This window comes from Eubalaena glacialis, chromosome 11 (assembly GCF_028564815.1).
Source record: "Eubalaena glacialis isolate mEubGla1 chromosome 11, mEubGla1.1.hap2.+ XY, whole genome shotgun sequence".
Taxonomy (NCBI): domain Eukaryota; kingdom Metazoa; phylum Chordata; class Mammalia; order Artiodactyla; family Balaenidae; genus Eubalaena; species Eubalaena glacialis.
The window spans coordinates 3,160,848-3,185,456 of NC_083726.1; the positions used below are offsets into that span (position 1 = coordinate 3,160,848).

The window sequence follows — 24,609 nt, forward strand, 5'->3', positions numbered from 1 at the left end:
AACGTTGTGCAGGGCGCTGACCGCGTGGATGAAGCACCTTCGTCCCAGAGTGAGACTGCCTGGGAAATCTCTCAACGCACCAAATGGGGCCCACGTGTCTGTCACCCTGAGGCCCTCCCTGCGCACCTACCGCGGTGAGGTGGCACCTCTGTCCCAGCATCCAGCACTACCCCCTGCTCTCCACCAGGCTTTCTGGTCTCAAGCCCCATCTGCTCTGATCCCAGTGCCGCCCTGCAGATGAAAAGGCAGAGGGTCAGCCCAGGCCCGCGGGCCTGAGCGGCAGAGGGAGGGCAACGCCCGGGCCCCTGTGTGTCGAGGACACCACCTCCCCTGCCCCCCACAGGCCACCGACCACACTGCTTCCTGTGGGAGAAGCACTGTGTGTCCCGGCTGCTCCCCCTCCGACAGAGCACGCTCTGCGGGCAAGGACGGGAACGTCGCTGGTGCCAAGCGCGTCCAGAGTACAGTGGCGCGGGCAGGTGCCTGTCACGTGGGCTGGACCAAGCGGGCGGCCGCTGTGGTGCACTAGCTGACGCTGGCCTGCCTGGCAGAGAAAATGAGCCTCAATGCAGCTGCTGGGTCGATTCAACAAAAACACTCCAGCCCCTCATTTTCGGAAGCTGTGTTCACATCTCTAAGGCGCAAGATAAGAAAGAAGGGTGCGTACTAACACAGGGCCACTAATGAGATGGCTCTTCAATCCAGACAGTTAGAATTACACAGAATGGCAGTGTTGCTTCGACTGCTGATAAAGATCATTCCAAAGTACTTTAGGTCACACTTCTATACTGAGCAGAAAAGCAACGTCTCATCCAAAGTGTACAAAACATCACATCAGTCAGAAAGAGGACGCTCACTGCCACCAAGCGTGAGCTGATGGCGCGTGGACGAGCCATCCCCTCCTCCGTGGCTCAGCTGTCCTTCTGTCCTCTACAGAAAGACGGGGCCCCAAACCCACACGAGGAAGCAGGAGGCAATATTCATCAGTGAGGAGTCTGCACTGACAGAGGGGACCCCATGAACTCTGTCCCTACACGGGCCCACAGAGGAAGGGACAGAAGCATGAGGACACAGCCCCGGTGGCTGGGGCTTCTGATATCAGCCATCTGGCTGCCCCTTTCCCCATAAAACAGAAAAGCTGTCCACACAGCAGAAGACGGCCGGGGGTTGATCCTGGCTCTGACAGTCAGTAGTTTGAAGATCTTGATCAACCTCTCTGTGACTCAGTTTGCTGACCTGCAAAATGGGATGATAAGAGCATCAACCTCAGGGAGTAGTGATGTAATAATAAGGAAAGTTCTGTGAAAGCTCCTGGTACAAAGGAAGTTGGCTGCAGCCACTGCCACCACCAGCACCACTACCACCATCACCATCACCATCACCAACATCATCACCACCACCACCACCATCACCACAATCAGCATCACCTTTGTCTCTCCAGCAGGAACTGCGGACCGAATGAATATAATAAAACACCATTTATCCCTTCTGAAATTTAAACTATCTAAGAGCAAAGACCATGTCTTACACACCTTGGTATGCCAAAAACCTACCACTGTGAGTGATTTTATGAAAGTCTGTGGAATAGAAAGAAACTGCAAAGAGACCAGAAGATGGGGATTCTATTTTGACCTTTAAGAACCAAAGTCACAACCAACCCACAGATTCTGAAGAGGATCAGTTGCTGAAAGCATAAAGTTGCAAAGTTAGAAGAGGTGACTTCTCATTTCAAATTTTTCCTTTAATCTCTCTCAAGCACAAGATGGCAGAAATTGAAATAACCTACTCTCTACAAACTTATATCTCTACCTTAAAAGAAAAATCAACCTACACTTTCAGCTTTTGTGAATAAGAAAATAAATCAAATTTTTGCACCCAACTTTCTCGGAGAATACTTTTTCCTGTAAAAAAAAATGAAAGTAATAATAATGAAAAGGAAAGTATCTTCATTTTATAAAATTTGAGACCAATTTCAGTCAAGTTATTATAGATTAGAGAACATCAAGTGAAAAAAAGGTTTATTATTTTTTAAAAGCATGGCATATATAAACTTTAATGTTAGTAAAAGAAATTTTAAAGTTCAAAAGATTTTTAATGAATCCAATCAGCCTCAAATATAATCCCACCACATTAAAAATAATAAGCACGTGAAAAGACACACAACATTATCAGTCATCAGGGAAATACAAATCAAAACCACAAGTTACCACTTCATACACACTAGGATGGCTAAAATAAAAAAGACACTAACAAGTGTAGACAAGGATGTGGAGAAATCAGAACCCTTATGCACTGCTGGGGGGAATGGAAAATGCTGCAGCCCCTTTGGGAAAGAGTCTGTCAGTTCCTCTAAAAGTTAAACATGGAGTTACCATATGACCCAGCAATTCTACTCCTAGGTATATAGCCAAAAGAACTGAAAACATGTCCACACAGAAAGACTTGTAAACAAATAATTACAGTGGCATTATTCATAACAGCCAAAAATGGAGGGAAAAAAATCCAAATGTCCACTAGCTGATGAATGGATAAACAAAAGGTGATCTATGCATACAGTGAAATACTATTAAGCCTTAAAAGGGAATGAAGTTCTGACATATGCTACAGCTCAGATGAACCTCAAAAACATTACGCAAAGTGAAAGAAGCCCGTCACCAAACGTATGATCCTACTTATATGAAATGCTCAGCATAGGCAAATCCAGAGGCACAAAGTAGATCACTGGTTGCCGGGGGCTGGAGGAGCGAGTGATGTGGAATGACTGCTCATTGGTGCAGGGTTTCTTTCTGAGAGATGGAAATGTCCTGGAATTAGTGTCAGGGTGGCACAACTCTGAATACACTAAAAGCCACTGAATTATACCCACTAAAAGAGAGACAGGTACCTGCAGGTGGGCAGAATGTAGGTAGGCAGGCAGGTGGGTGAAGAAATTGATCACTTGACAGGTCAGACAGAAGACACAAGTAGGGGTGGGAGAGTTGACTTCTTCTCCCCTTTTCATCACAGCCCTGCTCTGGTCCTGGCCAGCCAGCAGCACCCTCCCTTATCCTGTACTTACATCCTTGACAGTTGAACATTTAAAGCCGCAGCTACAGACCATTTCATCTTCTGAGCTGGTCTCTGCTCCAACATATAAACTGCAAAGTTGTGTCAGGTGGAGGGAAAACACAGTTGCTTTCTGCCCCCGGCGAAGACCGCTGGGGCAGATTCTGCAAAGTGGGCGACGAGGCTCATGAACTACATCACGATGGACGGTGGGGCGGATCAGATGATGGGGGTTGGGGGGAGGCTGGGAGCAGCGCACGAGCGAAACGGGGAGTGGGCAGCTCCCTTCCGAGCCCGCCCCCATCACTACGGTAACTGCCATCGGCTCTCTCCTCCTTCCTAACACTCTTGCTGTGACACCTGCGCAAGTCCTCTGGCTCCCGCTCAACGCCCGTCCCCGCCACCACCGCCACTCAAGCTCACTTCCGTCGGTCCCAGGAGCACAACGCTCTCCCACCCGCACTACCGGGCGGACGGGCCTTTGCGGGCCTCTCTCTGCTTTCACCAGCCAACCCACGCTAATCTTCATACGAAATGCACTTCTCTCCTATCTGGCCCTGAAATGAGGTGACCGATGACAGATACTTCATCTCTTCCCCATAATTCACTCACCCTTAAGGAAAAGTTTCATAAGTAATTAAATGGATTTTCCCTGCTGTTTGGGACACAGATTTATTTAAGACAGCAAAGTGATAGAAAGCATGACTTCTCGGCGCGGATGCCTTTGGGAGGCTGACAAGCTAAGTGCTGGAGCAAGACGCACTCCCCTGGAATAAACCTCCGCAGACGGGGAGCCAAGCGTGCGGCCGCCCTTCCTAATGGACGTGTGCTTGTATATATTAGATCCACAGGCACTTCCTGGATTCAAAAAGGCTCTTAAATATTAATGCAGCTTGAATCCTTCTTGAAAATCATTCAATTCTTGTTACTAAAGCAAAAACTCAGACGTCTGACGTTAATGGCTTAGCTAAGCAGCTGGAAGAGTGTGGCCACCGTAGCCGTTTCTAACCACCCTTGGAAGAGTCCCTGAAACTTGCCCAAAGAAACAAACAACAGTGGTGAGGCTCGGGGCCTTCAGAAGTCAGTGAGACATCTTTATAAAGAATGGGAAAAACACCTAAAACAAAGGTAAAAGAAAAAAGCACAACGAAAAAGACGGCCCCGTTACTGATATTCGCTGTGAACAGCACATGGGGCAGCCTGCATTCCAATCACCTCTTGCAGACACACCTGCTTTCAGCATTTCTCCGTTTATATCCAAGTTTGGTCCACAAACATCTCCCCTTTTTGGCAAAGGGGGGATGGTCCACATTCTTGTCACGAAATCTTAGGTGATGAAGTCCTTCCTGTTGAATGACTAGGTGGATGAGAAACCACATTTCCTTCATGTCCTTAGAGCTACATTGTTCAGTCACTGATGCCTGAGTTTGAGATAATTCATCTAAGACACCTTCGGCTGAAGACTCACAATCTGCGATTCTGCTTAGACGATCAGTTTCACTGCCATCATTTGCATCTAAAGAGCTGCCCTGCATCCCTCTGCGTGCATCTCCTAGTTCATCTAATAATGGGGAAATGCCTTCCTCTGCCGATTTTCCTCTCCTTATCATTACAGGTGTAAAAAAAATAAAAAATTCTAATTCTCTACTATGTTCAATAAAAGCTTTTAAAAGAAAAGACTACAAAAATGTCTCCGGACTCTTTTTATACCTTCTTGAAAGATAACACAATCATTTGGGAAACACAATAAGAAAACTGAAGGATCACACAGAAGGGATGGTTTATTTCTCAGTGACATCAGTCTTCTAGATGATTCCATCTTCCCATTCTTCCATCCTCTTATTATTTTAGTCCTTTTTTTTAACTGTAGTTAGGAATAATTGATGAGTAACAATAAAATAATACCTGGGATGATACAATAGCAAAATATTTTAAGACACAGAAAATATTAAGATCATTATGATCTGACAATATATCTTAGATTTATAAAAAGGTCCAATGGACCTATATAGTAGCTGCAAGACAGAATGGGATTTTATTCTATTTTTCAAAAATAAGTAGATTTTCTCCTTGCTCTTTGAAGAATGGAATAAAAATCATCAAACTTCAACCCATACACAAAGTCTGAAATACTCAAACAGGAAACTCGAAAACTAAAGTTGGGTCGAATGGTTCACAGAGGTTCACGCCGTTCCTCAAAACTAAGGACAACACAGGACACTCCAGCAGCCTGAATAAAGCCCCTCATCCTCCTCGTGCATCCCTCGAAGAACCCTACTTGTCCCCAACCGAGAAGACCCAATGCTATGCTCGTGAGGGGTAAAGCATTCATCCTGAGAACGATTTTTCACTTCCAGTCTTTGACAAGTCTAGCTAATCAGTCTATGAGGAATGTCTGTTATTCTGCTTTTTGGTCAGTAACCGTTTTCACTTGGCGTTTAAAGCTGACGATTCTTCACGCCCAGTCAGAAGGGCTGGTGAATACAGTCTTTGTCGGTCAGTAAACGCTCAAGGCTACCTTTCTGCCCCACTGGCTGGTGTCCACGCCCACAAGAGGTCCGTGATCCAGGCCTGCTTCACACTCCGTCCCCTCATCCAGGGACCCTTGGCTGAGCCTGAGTGGCTGACCAACAGAACCTCGTCCAGACCCGACGGGAAGAGCCATAATCACCGCGAGTCTGTCTCATGCTCTGCCCGCCCAGTGTCCACACCTCCGCCTGGCAGTGGAGGTCACCAGATGGGACCCAAAAGCCTGGCCTGGCCGCAGGCCGTGGAGGAGCCATCCTCAGCAAGACTTCAAGCTGTCTGTGCTGGACTCGTGAAAGCCCCCGGCCAGGGAGGCCAAGCAGGGCTGTGCCACCCCCTGAGCCCACCACAGCCACCGGACAGCCGGCAGCAGCTGCCCCGACGTCGCCTATGCTCGCCGCGCAGAGGGACCCAGGGCTGGAATCTGGCCTGACTCGTGCTTCTTTGGAGAAAATGGTCGTGGAAAGAATGTCACTTGCTAGACCCGGCGATGGACACCAACAGCGCAGAGAGAGGAGTAGATAGATGGCGGATTGGTCTTAGGCAGAAAATAAAGATTTCTGGAGGGAGGACGTGCAGGTAGCTGGAATCGATGGCCGCCACCAAACCACTCGTCTCCCAATATTTCCTCTCAAAACAATACAGAACAACCAAAAGGGAAAAATAAAACTATGCTGACACCACTGCCTCTCAGCTTGAAAACAAAGGCTGCCCACGCCTCAAAGTCACCGTCAGTGGAAAACAGATCTCACCCCGTCCTGGCTCACAACCTCTCCTCCCCCCACCTCCGGGGGGCTTTAGCATGTGGGGGGCAGGGAGGGGGCCACGGAAAGTGAGGGACAAACCCAGTAGACGGGGGTCTCACCGATGCTGCCCGCCATCTGGGCTGCACGGACAGAACCCAACACAGAGAGCAACCCCCGCTTTAAGAAGCTGTGACACTCCACCAGCAGGTCTTGTAACACGCAGCGCCTTCAGAGGGGATAAGCACGTGGCCTGTGTGTGTAAAGACGTATGTGCGTGTATGGGTTTGTTCAATTAATAGTAACAAAACAAAATTTGATCCGAAAAGGGTTTCGGTGATTTAACAACAACCTTTGATAAAAGGGAAACATTTAAAGATGCTGAAAAACAAAGAAGACAGGAATTGGTACGTGTTACGTAAGAAACATTCTGCAAATTCCTGATTCTAACACAGTGAGATATAAAAATTCGAGGAGAAAGCTAAAGTTTGTGGGGAGAAAGGATGAGTGAGAGTCTTCAAATGTAAATGCAAAGCCTTCCATTCAGCCCACACCCCTCTGCAGGACTTTAATTATCACGTAGCGATTCTGAATCCAGGCCCAGGAAACAGGGTCCACTTCGGAAACACTATGCAGAGTGTGGGGCAGGGGTCTCTCCGGGCAGAGGATCCAGGGCCGCGAGCTCTGAACACAAGGCTCAGCCTCCGAGTTGGCCTTCATACGACTCGGATGAAGTCAAACGTTTTCGAAGGCCCTGGGCTGAACTGCTGAAGCTTCCGGATGTCAGATTATGTGGCATTTTATATTAGGAGAGTAAAAAGTGAAAGGATCCCACTAATGTGTTTGTTAGCTTTTTCCTGTCAGCCAGAGCCAGGACCCCTTTGGCAATGACTGCAATTTAAAACAAGAAGTGAAGAGAAACCACTTAAAAGAAAGGAAATAAATCAGGGAAAGAAAAAAAAAACCAACAACCGTGAAACTGCACTCCAATGGAAAGGAAATAGAACTTGTTCTCTGATGAAAGGATTTTAAAAGGCTGTACAAAGGGTCCCAATTAAGGAGGATAAAATTCTACCACCTCAGCCTTGGGAATCATATCCGAACGTAAGAAAGCACTTCGGCACCGTGTCAGTAAGAAAAGCTACAAATTGGGGAAATTAATCCTTGACTTAACAACCAGCAGCAAGCACAAAACTCACACGATCAAGGAACTCGTGGCCAGCCGTGGGCAGAGCCAGGCTGCCAGCAGCTTAGGAGGTATCCGCGGGGCAGCGCTGCCGGCCTGGCTGTTCAGATAGAGCAGAGAAACCGATTCCAGATCCGAAACGCCAGGACCTCGGCAGGTTACATAACTCCTCTCCACGCCTCCTTTTTCCTAAACTCAAAGCAGTAATGCCTACCCTAGAAGGCTGTCGTTAGAATGAAAAGAAATGCACAGTGAAGTTAATTAAACCGTGAACTTAGCTGAGGGGAATTAGGGGAGGGGTCGGGGAGAACCCCTTCTTTACCCCACAACCCTATGACACTCCAGCTAGACAGCGGCTGTCACTCCAAGGAAGGGGAGCCACCACCTAAGTACCAGGAGGAACAAGACGATTACCTCATGGGTCTGGGGCCTCGGAGCCCCAGGTCCTAAGAGAATACCCCGCTCACCAGCACACCAGCCCAGAGCAAGCGCTCCTTAAATGCTGGGGACTGTCGCCTAACACATGAAAGGCTGCACCTAAGCCATCACTTTTGGCAACGGAGGAAAAGCCTGTAGACCCCCGGGGTCTGACTGGAGAGCGAGGTGAGGACACAGTGGGATCAAATTGATGGAAAGCAAGGTCCCAGAAACAGGCCCACAGGCCAAAGAGAGGACTGGCCGCCTTTTGGGTGGCTGACGACTGTATAGGCTTTGCTTCGTCGTTCGTAAGAGACACCAGCATCTTCCTCGGCTGGTGGAAGTGTAGCAGAGACCTGGCTGATGCCAACGCGTGTTCCGCATGTGCACGCACTGCATTTCCACAAAACTGCCCCAACTGACTCCACCTCCACCTCGTTCCAGATGGGCCAGCGTGAGCCTCAGGGACCGGGGACAAACGACCCGGTGTGTAGCGCCCCCCAGAGAGGCTGCTGGTCACACACCCGTTCCTGCCACACTAGCGCACACAGGGCACAAGGCCTGCAGACGCCAGGCTCCACTCCAGTGTTGTTTCCCTACACACACACACACACACGCACCCTTGTCTCTTCCAAGTTCCTAATTAGGCCTGCTGAATACGGCTCCTGCAGGTTGAAAACTCAAACGTCAATGCTGGAGAGTGTCCTGCTTGCTCCTGGCCCTTCAGCTAATTCCCCCAGTCCCTTAACATCGTGGAGCCCTGGCCCACACTGGAACAGCCTCACGGGCAAACACTGACATATCTACAAACAAGTGACGTGCGCGTATAAGCACACAGACGCACACGGAGGTCCTGTCTCCAGCCAGGAGCTACCAATAATGTTCAGAAGACCCCAAAGACAGAGCGAGATGGCAATCCCTGACGCGGCTGCAGAGCAGACATTCAAACATCTTTCTGGTACACAACCTGGCAAACGTTATCAAGACTTAAAAATACCCAACCGTTGAGTCAGTAATGGCTCTTCTAAGAGTACATGCCAAGAAAACACTCCAAAATGCAATCAAGAATTTACTTACTGAGATACTACGCATAGTAGCCATGACAGTGAAAAAGCAGGAACCAGGCAAATGTGCATCAACAGAAAACAGCCAAATTATATCACCACACAGTGGGATATGGGCCGGAATGCTTGTGTTCCCCCCAAATTTAAATGCTGAAACCCTAACCCCAAAGAGGACAGTGTTAGGAGGTGGGGCCTTTGGGAGGTGCTTTGGTCGTGAGGGTGCAGCCCTTATGAATGGGACTAGTGTTCTTACAAAAGGGACCCCCCAGAGCTCCCTCGCCCCTCCCACCCCGCGAGGACACAGTGAGAAGATGCGGGCTGTGCACCAGGCGGAGAGGCGCCCAGAATGCAACCGTGCCGGCCCCTGACCGCAGACGTCCAGCCTCCAGAACTGTGAGAAACAAACTTCGCTCTTTATAAGCTACCCAGTGTGTGGAACTTCGTACAGCAGCCCACACAGACAAAGACAGGACCTCTACTTGCTTTACAACAGCTTTACTCAGATACAATTTACATACCACACAATTCAGCCAGTGAAAGTGGTTTTTAATATATTCACTAAGCTGTGCAACAATCACTACAACCTGATTTTAGGACATTTCGTCCCTCCTAAAAGAAACCCTGCGCCCAGCGAGTCAACCCCCATCCCCCCAATTCTGTTCCCAAGCCACAAGCAACCGCTCGTCTATGCTCCGGCTCTACAAATTCGCCTATTCTGGACATTTCATATAGACGGAATCATACAGCATGTGGCCTTTTGTGGCTGGCTTCTTTCGCTGAGCATGATGTTTTCAAGGGCCATCCGTGTTACAGCGTGTCTCGGTCCTCCGTTCCCTTTCATCGCTGAATGCTACTCCATTGTACGGGTAGATCATCCTTTATTTACACCTTCATCAGCTGATGAACACTTGGGTTGGGGTTTGGGTTTCACTGGCTGAAATGAACAGTGCTCCCGTGCATTCCTGGGCAGGCTTTTGCCGGTAACTCTAGGTTTAACTCTTTGCTGAAATGCCACACACTGTTGGTCGAAGTTGCTCGGCTAGTGTGACGCCCCCAGCAACACATGAGGTTTCTAATTTCTCCACATCCTTGCCAACTTCTCTTACTGTTCGTCTTTTTGATTTCAGCCATCCTAGGGGGTGTGAGGTGGTACCTCATTGTGGCTTTGGTTTGCATTCCCTAAGGATTAATGATGTCAAGCATCTTTTCATGCTTATTGGCTATTTGTCTATCTTCTTTGGAGAAACGTCTATTCAAATGTTTTGTCTGTTTCTAAAACTTCGATTATCTTATTGAGTTATGAGAGTTCTTTATATATAATGGCTATGTCTCTTACCAGGTAGATGATTTGCTAATATTTTCCCCCATTCTGCAGAGGTCTTTTCCCTTTCTTGAGACTTTACAGCTCAAAGTTTTCATTTCCATGTAGTCCAGTTCACCTATTTTTTTCTTTTGTCGTTTTTGCTTTTGGTGTCATATCTAAGAAACCATGGCCTAACTCAAGGCCATGAGGATTTACTCCTATGCTTTCTTATTAGAGTCTTATAGTTTTAGCTCTTACATTTAGGTCCATGATTCATTTTATTTTTGTGTATGGTGAGAGGCAGGGATGGAACTTTATTTTTTTGCATGTTGATATCTACTTGTCCCAGCACCATATGTTGAAAAAGACCATTTCCCCATTGGGCTGTCGTGGCGTCACTGTCAAAGATCAACTGACTGTAAATATGAAGGCTTATTTCTAGACTCTCAATTCTGTTCCATTGATCTACATGTCCATCCATAAGCCAGAATGACACTTTCTTGATTACTGTAGTTTGGTAGTAAGTTTTGCTATCAGGAAGTGTGAATCCTCCAACTTTGTTCTGTTTCAAGATTGTTTTGGCTATTCTGTGTCTCTTAAATTTTCATGTGAATTTAAAGATAAACTTTTCAATTTCTGCTACAGTTTTGACAGGGATTGCACTGACTCTTTAGATCAATTTGGGGAGGACTGCCGTCTTTATACTATTAAGTCTTCCAATCCACAACATGGGATGTCTTTCCACTTATTTAGATCTTCTTTAATATCTTTCCACAATGTTGTCTAGTTTTCAGAGTAAATACTGTACTTCTTTTTGCTAAATTTAGATCATTTTATTCATTTTGACACTATTGTAAATGGAATTGTTTTCATAATTTCATTTTTGCATTGTACATTGCAAGTGTATAGAAACATAACTGATTTTTCTACCTTGATCTTATATCCCACAACCTTGGGTGAACTCATTTGTTAGCTTTCATAATTTTTTAGTGGATTTCTTTGGATTTTCTATATACAGATCATGTCATCTGCAAAGGGAGGTAGTTTACTTCTTCATTTCCATTCTCAATGTCTTTTGCTTCATTTTCTTGCTTAACTGCCCAGGCTAGAACCAGTACAATGTTGAACAGAAGTGGGGAGCACATGCATCCTTGCCTTGCTCCTAATCATAAGGGGAAAGCATTCAGTCTTTCCCATTAAGCATGACGTTAATTGTGAGTGTTTCATGGATGCTCTTTATTAGAGAGGAAGTTCTTCTATTTCCAGTTTGTTGAGTGTTTTTATCGTGAAAGGGTGTTGGATTTTGTCAAAAAGCTTTTTCTGTGTCAGTCATTCTGAGATGATTACATTGTTTTGTCTTTCAGTCTGTTAGTATAGTGTATTACACTGACTGATTTTTTCCTATGTTGAACCAACCTTGAATTCCTGAGATAAATCCCATTTGTTCTTTTACTATGTTACTACATTCAGTTTCTTAGTATTTCGTTGAGGATCGTTACATCTATCTTCATAAGGAATACTAGTCACTGGCTTTCTTTCCTTGTGATACCTTTGTCTCCCATTTTGGTATCAGGATAATACTGGCCTCACTGAATGAACTGAAAAGCATGTCCTCTCTTCTATTTTTGGAAGAGTTTGTGAAGGAGTGGTGTTAATTCTTTGTTAAATGTGGGTAGAATTCACCAGTGAAGTCATATGATCCTAGGCTTTCCTTTGTTGGAATTCTTTAAATTACTAATTTAATCTCCTATATACGTTGTTCTTGTATATATCCATATAGATATTGATAAATAAATGTACATATTACACTATATTATATTGCATTATATTACATTATATTGAGAGAGAGAAACTTATTTTAAGGAACAGGCTCACACAATGATGGGGACTGGCAAGTCTGAAACTTGTAGGACAGGCCAGCAGGCTGGAAACTCAGGCAGGATTTCTCTGTCTTAAGGAGAATTTCCTCTACTTCAGGAAATCTCCATCTTTGCTCTTAAGGCCTTCAACTAATTAGATAAGGTCCACCCATATTATGCAGGGTAATCTGCTTTATTCAAAGACTACTAATTTAAATGTTAATCACATCCAGAATATACCTTCACAGCAATATCTACACTGGTGTTTGACCAAATAAGTAGGCACCACAGCCTAGTCGAGTTTATACAAAACTAACCATCACAGTCAGTTTTGGTAATTTGTGCCTTTCTAGGAACATCTCCTTTTCATCCACATTCTCGAATTTGGAGAGTTTTTCACAGTATTTCCTTAGTGCTGTTTATTTCTAAAAGCACTCATAACTTTAGTAATTTGAGTCTTCTCCCCTTTTCTCCTAGGTCAGTCTAGCTGAAGGTTTGCCAACATTTTGTTGATGTTTTTGAAGAACCAACATTGGTTTTATTGATTTTTCTCCACTGTTTTTGTATCCTCTACCTCATTTACTTTGTTCTAGCCTTTATTTCCCTCCTTCTGTTTGTTTTGGCTTTAACTTGCTCTTCTTATAGTTTCTGAAATTGAAAACTCAAGTTAATGACTTGAGATGTCCTTTTTTAATATAAATATCTCTTGGAGCACTGCTGTAGCTGCATGCCATAAGTTTGGGTATGCTGCGTTTTCATTTTCATTCATCTCAAAGTAATTTCTAATTTTCCTTGTGATTTCTTCTCTGACACATTGCTTTTTTTTTTAATCTTTTTTTTTTTTAATTTATTTTTGGCTGTGTTGGGTCTTCGTTGCTGCACGCGGGCTTTCTCTAGTTGCGGCGAGTGGGGGCTACTCCTCATTGCGGTGCGCGGGCTTCTCATTGCGGTGGCTTCTCTTGTTGCGGAGCACAGGCCCTAGGTGCGCGGACTTCAGCAGTTATGGCACACAGGCTCAGTAGTTGTGGCTCGTGGGCTCTAGAGCGCAGGCTCAGTAGTTGTGGCGCACGGGCTTAGTTGCTCCACGGCATGTGGGATCTTCCCAGACCAGGGCTCGAACCCGTGTCCCCTGCATTGGCAGGCAGATTCTTAACCACTGTGCCACCAGGGAAGTCCCCACATTGCTTCTTTATGGTTGTGTTCTAAAATCTCCACATATTTGTCAAATTCTTCAAATTTCCTTCTGTTACTGATATCTAATTTAATGTCTGTGTGGTCAGAGAACACAATTTGTATGACTTCCATCCTTTCAAATGTATTGGCGCTTGTTCTATGGTCTAGCATATTGTCTCTCCTGGTGAATGTTTCGTGTGCACTGGAGAAGAATGTGATCCTGCTGTGACGGGTGCACTGCTCTGTAGATGTCTGTTAGGTCTAGGGGTTTTCAGGTGCTTAGTTTTCTTTCTTTCTTGTTGATCTTCTGCCTAGTTTTCCTACTCATTATTGAAAGAAGTGCGTCACTATGTTTTAAAAAGAGGTTTTTTAAGTGCTTAATGACTTTGGGAAATGTTTAGATATTAAACAAAAAGCAATACTAGAATGTGCATGCATAATATAATTGCTGCAATGTAAAAAGTATATTGACAGAAGACCAGAAGGAAATTAGTAAAACGTCCCAATGACGGCTTCTGGGACAAGGAGCTATACTGTTAATGAGTTTTCCAACTTTTTAGTAAGTCCATTACTTTGACCATCATCAAGACGTTTTTAAATAGAAAATCTGACTACATACACGTCACGGGCTGTGCAAGCATACAGCCCCCTCCTGTCATTTCAGGGGCTGCCAAACAGCAGCCCCACCCGCTGGTTCTGACCCACTGGCATTCCCAGGGCCCTCTGCTCTCCACTTCCCCCACATGGAACAGAACTGCCACAGGAAGCCTCCTGTATGCAGATCCGCTCGTTTCTGTCTTTAACATGTTTCTGAGACGAGCTGTGGACCCCAAAGGTACATTAGGTGTGAGGAACACCGAAGGAAGCCAGGTGAGGATGCATTGAAAAGCAGCCTTGGTTCACGTAACACATGGAAAAAACAAAGTGCAATGAGGGAAAACTTAAATGCAAACAAGGAAAATTGAAACAACTGTTTCTAAAACTGTAACTTATCAATGAGAAATGAGCAAGAGCTCTTCTCTCCCTGTCACTCGAAGCCCAATTCATGCTGACAGTGGAAAAGGCAAAAGAATGGCGGCGCCACTAGCATTCAGCTGACAGCAAACTCCCTGCATGACTTCTCCTCTGTGTCCCGACTGGTTGGCATCGCTTCTCCTCTGTGCCCCTTGCCAACCGCACACCAAATCCAATTCCAGCGCATCCCAATCTCCAGGAACCGCGTGCTAAAATGTCTTCTCTGGGCAAAATTAACCTGTTTAAAAACAACCTGTGCTTTTGAGACTCTGACTTACAAACAGGAACATAAAAATAAATACCCATAATGTTCATACGTAAATACACTGCTTATGCCAGTCACTTTCCGTATTAGCTTTCAAGAGTAATTTATTTTACGAGAAAATGACATATCAAATCAAATCAATCAGAGCTTACACGTGCTGATAATGAAAATCAATTGTAAAATACTCCTCATCTTCCAAAATGCGTCACCGTCATTCCTCCCATGCGCACAACCGTCATTCAGTCACTCCGAGCAGCTGGTCCAAAGCGCCAGAGTAGTTTCTAAATTTAAGTAGCACAGAGGATGGGGAGGGGGGGATGCTTCTTCGTTTTTTGCTGTGCTGAAACTATTTGGTTCCGGTAAAATATAAGTCTCTACTTAAATTGTGGGATTCAAGGTGACGGAATAATGGTTCTTAATTTTAAATCAGATTTAACATTGCTCAAAGGAATATGGCAGCCTCTGTTTGAAAACTACAGGCTTTACTTAAAACTTGCGCCACGCCTGGGGGAAAAAAACTAAAAAAATCCAGCAACAGGAGAATGGTTTCATGAATTACGCTACATTATCTCAGCAGAATATTATGTGCAGGAGGTGGAAACGATCTTTACAAAGATTTCTTAATAATACAGGGATGAGCTTAGTTACAAGGTTAAATGGGGAAAAGGCATGAAACAATTTTATACACAATGTGCTCTGAACTACATAAATACAACACACGGCGAAAAGACTCAGAGGAGCTCTGCCCAAACGGCTGTCCTCCCTGGGCGCTGCCGTGGGCCCGCGCCCCGTCCCCAGGCCGGCCTGATGGGGACACACAGGCACAGACACCAGCGAGGGATGACCAGCGAGCAGCCGTCGGGGGCCCCAACGCAGAGGGCAGTGGGAAACGCGGCCGGCTCAAGGCTAGAGGGGCCCTCCTTCCTTCCAGCCCAAACCGAGACATCAGGACCCCCGGGCTCAGCGGAGCCTGGAGAGAAAGAAACTGGACCCAACCCTGCGCTTCCCAGCCGGGAGCCGCACCTCGCCACGCGGAGCCCTCCTCCACGACAGTCTCCTCCGAGCACTAGCACGAGCACGCGGCACCCTCCCGGAGTGGCACTCAGCTCCTGGGCTCCCCCCGCTGGCCTCAGCACCGCTTGCGTGGCCATCTTCTCCCGCCTCCGCCTCTGGACAGCCCGCACATCGTGACCCCGCCTCCGGGGTCCCAAGAGCTCTCCTCACCTCCGTCCCCAGCCGTCCCTCGTGGGGGGACAGGCACCTCCAGGGCCCACCCAAGACCATGGGCTCCATCCCGAGGTTAGTTGGGGATTTGTTCCACACTTACTTGGAGAGGCTGTGGCTGGCGGTGGTGCACGTGCGTGTGTCTGTGTGTGCCCAAGCGTGCGTGCACGTGTGCGTGCACCAAACTTGCATTTTGAAGACACTGTGTCCCTGGACAGCGGGGCAAGGTGCCCCGGAGGAGACCTGGGCTGCTGGCAGCCCCAGGAGGCCAGTCGGGCCGCTGCACATGTGTGTTCTTGTGTGTGTGTGTATGTGTGTGTGCATGTGTGTGTCTTCTTGTGTGTGTGTGTGTGCACGTGCATGTGTGTGTGAGTGTGTGTGGTGAGGGTTACGGAAGGCAAGGGGAGTCTCTTTGAGTCTCTAACTGAAGGCACCACTTGAACACAGATTCTATTTCCTCCAGCTTTTCTCTCTTCTGGACAATTAACATCACGGTCATGTCCCTTCGTCCTAGCTTGCTGATCATTCAGACAAACACACAACGGATCGCTTGGGTCTTACAACGTAAGATGCTGCTAGACTCATTAAGGCAAACTTATTTACCACATTAATTAAATGGTCTATTTAACATGGAATATCAGTTCTCTAATCACATCTCAGTTGAACTTCTTCTTTCAATTAACAGCTCTGAAGTCTACTGACAGAGGTCCTACTGTTCTAGGATCGTTAAGAACATTTTCATTATCTGTCAAATGAGAGAGGGAGAAGCAGAGAGGCAGGAGCGCTCTCAGGAGCGACCTCTCCCTGCTGAAGAGATGATGGGGGAGCAGCCCGTGATCGTTGGTTGCTTAGCAATGAAGAGACTCCCATGAAATCGTCAGTGCTGGGAGAGGGGTGGCCACAAAATGGACCAAGTGGGTACATTCTCATCCTCAGGGGATCAGATGCCCTGGAGTCAACCTCACTCTCCAGATTACAGCAACGATGGAATCGAAGCTGACCAGAAACTGAAATGGCTAAAACACAACCTAAAAAACCAACAAACACCAAGGCAGGAAGGTTCACATGAAGACAAAGTAATATCAGTTTTAAGTAAAAATGCTACAACTGAAGAGTAAACCCCTCCTGTGGCATTTAGATTTTATCCACAGATGAATTAAAAAGTAGATCCTGCACATGTGTTATCAGAATTGTTTTTAAACTTGAAATATAAACCAGGTGAAGGTATATTACAGTTGGCTGCTGCAACATAAATGGAAGAAAAAATATGCAGTACTCAGAGAGAAACATCACAACCCAACCTAAATGCCCATTAAACCAATTATTTTGCATGTAATTAATATTCCCATAAAATTAAATGCTACTAGTATATCAAAAGCAGAAAGGTGATGAACTGCTGCAGAAATGCAATTAAAGAAGATTTGGTTTTTAGGTTATAAGCAAAACATTCAACTGATATTCTGTCACCTTAACCTTACCCATTTAAATCCAAACCATTAAAGCCGGTGCTCTGATGGCCATTAACACAAAACTACACTCCCCATATATACTGCATTTCTCCTCTTACATTAGTAAAAAGAAGATATTAATAATAATAACTGCATCTTAATGTCTTCAGTAGTTGGGCATGTGGATTTAAAGACCTTTTAAAAGCTGGCATCAATGAGAAAACTATTATTCTCTAATATTAGTTGTCATTAATAACAGTAAAATTAACAGCAATTTTCAGTATTGGTATAATTATGCATAGCAACATCGTAAGGCCACTAAAGTTCATGTTTAATGTTTGTGAGAAGAAAACATCATGATATGATCTTACCTATGTATTCGCAAATGAAGACTACAAAGAAAGGAGTGACAAGGTCATTTATCCCCTGAACATATCCACTGGCAGGGTGACGTATGGCCCATATAAACAATATCCTTTCAAAAATCTGAAAGAAAATTGAACAGCTGGTGAAGCAAAAAGTAAACACAGCAGAAACTTTTAAATGTACACATTCTTAAAATATACACTATCAATACTTTTCAATCTCTAATACTAAAATACCAATAGGTTTAATTTTTTTGTAAAATTCCAGTTATCTTAATTTTGTATAGACTCACAAGCAATATGGAGTATGTCACCAACCCCTGGGCTCAGTCCCACCCCACGAGCTGGCTCCCACAAAAGATGCTCTCTGCTCCTCCAAGCCCCTTGGGTAACCACTGCGTGTGGCTTCCCTGGACTTGGTCAGCCAGCACAGCAGCAGCCGGCCTATCAGTGAAGGAGAGAGGGATGGAGGGACAGAGGGATGGATGGGCAGGTGGGTGGACGCGTGCATGAATGGGTACATGGATGGATGGATGGAAGGGTGGGGGGATGGAAGGGTGCATGGGAGGGAGGGAAGGAGGGAATGGATGGATGGATGCTCCAAATTTCCCGCATATGTTTTTTTTATTGAGGTATAATTGACATATAACAGTGTATTAGTGTCAGGTGTACAACATAATGATTCAATATTTGTAAATACTATAGTGTGAAATGATCACCATAATAAGCCTAGTTAACATCCATCACCGTACACACGTTATACATTTTTTTTCTTGTGATGAGGACTTCTAAGATTTAGTTTCTTAGCAACTTTCGAAGACGGGATAGAATATCATTAACTGTACTCTCCGAGCTGTACATTACAGCCCTACGACTTTTTATTTCATTCTGAGCCCCTTCACCCATGTCACACACACAACTCCCAACCCTCACCTCTGGCAACCACCAATCTGTTCTCTGCATCTCTGAGCTTGGTTGTTTTTTTTAATGGATTTTCTTTCAGATTATTTCCCACGATATTGAATAGTTTATTATAAGATACTGAATACAGCTGCCTGTGCTATACAGCAAATCCTTGTTGCTTGTCTGTTTTACGTACAGTAGTCTGTACCTCTTAATCCCACACTCCTAATTTATCCCTCCCCCTCCCTTCCCCTTTGGTAACCATAGGTTTGTTTTCTATGTCTGTGAGTCTGTTTTGTTTATGGATTCACGTGTATTACTTCTTGGACTCCACACGTAAGTGACATAACAGACGTCTTCTTAAACCCCTGGAGAGCGATCGGCATCCGGAGGCCAGTGTCTTCCGTCACCCCTACCCCCGCCAGCCATCCGACGACCCGGGGGCCTCCTCTCTCCCGACCGCTACATGACTCACGCCACCCTCTCCTCCACCTTCCTTCAGGAGAGGGATCTCACCAGGCGCAACACAGCGCCCTCAGCCACGCGCACGCACACACGTGTACGCACACATGGCTTAAAGAGCGTCTCTGGCTCCACACCCCTACACACGGCGCCCCCGCGTCCAGCCCCTGCCTCACGGTCCTCTCCTCCTCTCCGCCCGGCTCCCAAATTCCAGCTGCACAGAGCCTGCCAGGCTGTCACCTCCTGCCATGCTCGCTGCCTAGACAGCCTGTCCCTCCCCTGCTTACCTGGCTCCCAGCTAAGCCCCAGCCCCTCGATGGAGACTGTGCTGCCACCTGCGCCCCCCAGCCTCCTGGGAGAGCCAAGTGCTGCCTGCTGTGAGCCTCCCCCGGTCCCCCACCCGGCAAAGCGTCCCTGCTGAGCCGAACCGCCTCCCTTCAGTGACACACCCACCGCCGGCTCCCCCGACCCCGGGCTCCTGCCACTGGGCCAGGCCTCGCCGCCCTCCCGGGCCTCCCACCAGCGCAGGCTGGACCAGCGAGCGTGCCAACAGAGGATGACTCACATCATTTCCAAATGGGCCGACCTTGCAAAGCCAAGCATGTTTGTACCCAAGGAGGTCAACCCCTCCCAATACTGCCTACATTCCTACACATCACCGGGCCTGTGGTCTAGACACCCACAAGTCACCCGCTCCGGCATTCACAGCGAGGGGCCTGGCGCCCAGACGGGGGAGGTCAACCGGGGCACGAGCAGCCCCAGATCCCAGGCCCCCGCCCAAACCCCACCCTAGCACTCATCCGCTGGGGTCCTTCCAAATGAGCCACGACGGACCCACCCGTTCATCAGGCGGCAGTGCGGCCCAGCACCTGTAACAGGGGCACCTGGTAAACGTCTGCTGAGCGCGCAACACATTCACGCTCTCTATCCACACACATCTGTCACTTTAAGTCAACAGCTTTCCAGCCAGACTGAATATTTAAGTAAGATCAAAAGACCAAAATCATCCACCGACGCTCACCGCGTGCCGTCTCTCACAGACAGCGCCAAGCCGTGAGTCCTCGCGCGCCAGCATCGGGCTCAGCACCCTCGCTGACGCGGCCAGGGTGGCGGGCAGGCGGGGCCCTTGCAGGGGGGACCCCCTCCGGGCCCCAGCACCTCTCAGTCACAGGTCAGACATGCAGCAGCCACGGCCCCGCCCGGCCACGTGTACCCGGGGAAAGCCCAGGGACGGGCGGCAGGGCTGCGCGTGCAGGGGGCGGCCTGGGTGCGGACAGGCTGGGAGGGTACGGCGCGCTCAGCCCAGGCCCCGCCGGCAGGAGGACCCCAGGACCGCTCGTCAGGAAGCTCCGTAGGGGCCTGGAGCCCTGCGGGCCAGGAGCAGGGGAGGGTGGACGGGGGCTACACGCAACAGGCGGGAGCAGCGACAGGCAGGAGAGACCCGGACGGCTGGCCACGCGAGGGCAGGACGGGCAGCGAAGGTCGGCTGAGCATCTCCTCGCTCACTGGGCCCCGGCAGACCTCCATCCAACGCTGCACCGTCCGCCAAAGATGACCGGCAGGCAGGGGGTCCACCTGCACACCTCCCGGGACGCCCGCCCCTGTGTGGTCCCTTCCCTGGAGTGTGAGCGGGGCCCTGTGACCGGATGCTAACCAACCAAATACGGCCAAGGGGATAGGATTACGTCACAGAAGATCATAACCCAGCCGGCCAGGAGACGCCCTCCCCTGCTGGCTTCTGGGAAGCCGGCTTCTGAGCTGTGAGCTGCACGTGCAAAGGGCCACGTGCCGAGGAACTGAGGGGGACCGAGAGCCAGCAAGAACCCGAGACCCCCAGCTCCGCAGCCTACAAGCCCCCAGATCCTGCCAGCAGCCAGGGGCGTTTGGAAGTAGATCCTTCCCCAGGGGAGCCTCAGATGAGGCTGTGGCCCAGACAGCACCTTGACTGCAGCTTGCGGAGATCCTGAGCTAAGACCTGCCCAGACTCCTGAGCCGCAGAAACTTTGAGACAACAAATGTGAATAAATGTGTGTTGTTTTAAGGCGCTAGGTTTGTGGTAATGCTGTTATGCGGCAAGACATAACTAATACAGAGGAGACAACTGAGGCACAGAGGAGTTAAGCAACTTCCCCAAAGTCACACAGCCTGTGGGCAGCAGAGCCAGGATTCCGCCCTGCTGGTCTGACTAAACGGGGGCCTGGACAGCCTAGACAGGGCCGGCACTGCTGTGCTTTAGGGTGGAAGAGTTGTTTTCATACATGAATCCAAAAAGAAGAGCAGACCAAGAAATTATCGTTTTATAGCAAGAAAGAAACAGAAAAGACTATGAGCTCCTCCTGGCGAGGAAAGTCTGCATCGGATCGATCTGGACCTGCCCGAGGTCCAGCAGGGAGCCGTCCATGCAGCAGGGTGTGTGTGTGTGTGTGTGTGTGTGTGTGTGTGTGTGTGTGTGTGTGTGTGTGTGTGTGTGTGTGTGTGTGGAGAGAGAGAGAGCGCGCGTGCGCATGTGGATTGCAGGACATGCCAGAGCTCGGAGCACAGAGACCTCCCCTCCTCCTTTGCAATCTCATCCTCCTGGCAAGTGGTAATTTAAGCCGTGGAGCACTCCCGCCGTTAACTAAGCCCCACACTTTCAGAGGGCTTGTGACACACACACACACACACACACACACACACTCCTAAACCTGCTCACAAGCATGAATGCCATTCTGCCCTCGGCGGCCCTGGCACCAAGAGAAGCCACTTGGCACAGATGACGTGGCCAGCTTTACCCTGGGAGGAGTGGCTGGGGCGCTGGAGTCTTGCCCAGTGCAAACAATTCAGCGCCTGTGCAGGCGACTGGAATGGACTGTTCCTGGTGCCGGGAAAGGCCTGAGACAGCTGCAGGGGGGCTGGGCTGGCCGGGGCTCCTGACTCAGGCCCAAAGCAAAGCCTCCACTGGCCCAACTTCTCCTGTGGGGAGTCCAGAGCAGGCTGTCCTGAGACGGACTAGTTCCCCCAAACACTCCACAAGGAACCCAAAGAGAGAACCCCAGAACCTTCAGTCCCCGGAGCCAGGCTGCAGGGCATGGAGGGGGCGGGGGCTGAGCGTCCCCCTCAGGGAACAGGCAGAGGTCAGGCACGTCCACGGCACCGTCCACAAGGAGCGGAATCAGCCACCCAGGCCTCTGGCAGCCGGCGCCAGCCTTGATGTTAAGGCACGTGGAAAGGGTGCACTGTATTATTTTGAGGAAAAATATAGAATTCAGATTTCCTATTAGCTAAGGCAAGCTGTCAGTTCAAATCACTTAGATTTAACTCTGCTTGATCTCTCTGGATAACCTGGAAATTATATTTTTACAACTTTAACCCCAGTAATGTGTAAATAAAGGGCCAGGTGGCTCAAGCATAAAACGCAAGTGGTTTTTAAGGCGGCAGGCAGGCTGAGGCGGCGAGAAGAGCACGTCCGTGGAGGTCTGCAAACCGGGTGCAAATCCCAGCTCTGCCACCACAGAGACACGGGCTTTGGGGCCATCAGGCCCTGAGGTCAGGCCTAGATCGCATGGACAGCACTGTGCCTCCCACGCACCTCCCTCCCTCACCTAGGCCCCCGCGGCAGGCCCAGGGGCCCCCGGTCTCCTGGCTGCTGGCCCTGCTGACACCTGTACTCACCATCCCATGGAGCGGCGCAGGGGCTGCTGAGATGCGAACACGTCAGGTCACACGTCCAGCCCTGGGGCTTCCCTGACTCTGAGGGAAAAAGCAGACTCCTAGCCGTGACTCCAAGGAGCCGGACGTGCTGCCCTGTCCTCGCCCCCCGTGGCCTCCACCAGGTCCCCTCACACTGCGCCCACTTCTGTCCCTACCTCGGGGCCTTTGCACTTACTTGTTCCTTCCGCCTGGAATGCCCTTCTCCCAAACTTCCCGTGGCCACCATGATTTTCAGCATAAGATCTTAGTTCAAACCCTTCTCGAGGAAGACAACATCCTTTACGCCCTATCGAGGCGGCAGATCCTCTTCCCCGCCCATTTCCACAGAGCCCCTCCCCCCCCCAAGGAAGGGTCTTCCTCCATCTCGCTCACTTCTGTGCCCTTGGTCCTGGCATGTAGCTGAATGGAACTCCATTGGCTGAATGGACGTGTATATGAGTAAGGTCCCCCACCCTCCGTTTTCAGCCCTCGCTCCCCTCTGTTCTGTAAGCTCTCTGCCATCAGGGGCGCCTGGACCTTCCCGCCTGGGGTCTCTCTGGACAGACGACACCCGGGGTGTCTCCTGGATTTGGGACTGGCTTTTCCCATTCTGTTTCTCCATCAAGCAATGCTCCAGACCTGGCTCCTCAGATGCCAACCAGTCAGGACCTCAAGGTCCCCCACTTGTCTAAGACGGGAAATGGCCTGGGAGGGGAGACTCAGCTCCGTGGAGGGGAAGGAGGTGGGGGCATTTGGTGCAGGGAGGCTTCGGAGAGGAGGCGACGGCACACAGGGTTGTGAGGCTGATGAGGAGTTCAGAGGGAAGGAGGCAAGAGGAGCCTTCTAGAGAGCAGACAGACAGACAGCCACGGCAAGAGGCAGCTGGACGGCGCAGGGCTCAGACGCCACGCGTGGCTGAGGCTCGGGGCCGGCGGCCTTCGCAAGATGGCCTGGCTCCACGTACAGAGAACTCTCTGTTTATCCACGCACAGATCCCCCTGCTTCCAGGCCACAAGTCAAGGACCGGGAGTGAACAGAATCTACCGCAGGAGGCTAGGCAAAGCACTCGCGACTGTCCGCCAGCGCCAGGTCCATCCCACAGAGGAGGAGGGTGTGTGCGCCCTCCCCGGGGACCATGCCACCTGCGAGCCGTCTCCATGCCCTCCTGCCCCAACGCCACACAGGCACCCGGCCGCTACCGAGACCTGGAGCCCTCACAGCTTCGATGCCAATAAATAACACCCCCAGCGGCTCTGACGCTTGCGTGCCCTTCACCTGCCATCTGCTCTGGGCAAGCACTCCTACTTCCTCACGTAATCAGAGCCAGGAGGCTGCACCTAGAGCCTCTCACCTTCTTGCATATTATTTCCCTATAACAGTAGCTATTAATTTAGAAAGTAAGAAAAACTCCCGTCCTTTATGCGTCTCTGGGTGGGAAAGGGAGAAGAAAAGGTACACCACTTGCTTAAATCTCCTTCAGCCTCTCTCTTCCAACAGTAACGGTCCTGCCATGCTGAGGACACCAGGAGGCTGCGGCAGGCTCCACCCCAGCCAAGCCAACCACCTGCCCCAGGCCCCCACACCTGCCCTCGCGGGCGAGTCCCCTGGCCCAGGCGTCCCCTCCAGCCCTGCTCTGGGACCAGCCACCCCAGCCCCGAACAGGAAGCAGCATCCGGCTGAGGGGCAGGCAGAAGCTGACAGACAGATGAGCCCCGCCTAGACTCCCAAGGAAAAAACTCCACTGACTGTAATGATGTAGAAGAGATCTCCATACAGAGAGGATGCCTGGTGACACTGGGAAAACATGAATCCAAAAGGACAGGGGGGAACCCCGAGTCCTGACCTGCCCATAGCTGAGGGGGGCTGAAGGGAGGGCGCTGGCTGGGGGCAGGGGCTGCAGGATCCGCAAGGCAGCGAGGTGCCCTCGTGCCCCTGGCTGCACC

The 24,609-nt window shown here is 49.2% G+C and overlaps 1 protein-coding gene across 2 annotated transcripts in view; it reads right to left on the minus strand.

The window, feature by feature from the left end:
* The window catches only part of TBC1D22A (TBC1 domain family member 22A), a 313,242-nt gene that overhangs the window by 167,054 nt on the left and 121,579 nt on the right, over positions 1–24,609 (minus strand). For both annotated transcript variants that reach the window (XM_061204253.1, XM_061204252.1), the window contains one exon: positions 17,639–17,753. In XM_061204253.1, the coding sequence (XP_061060236.1) occupies positions 17,639–17,753 (115 nt within the window). The remainder of the gene's footprint in view (positions 1–17,638; positions 17,754–24,609) is intronic.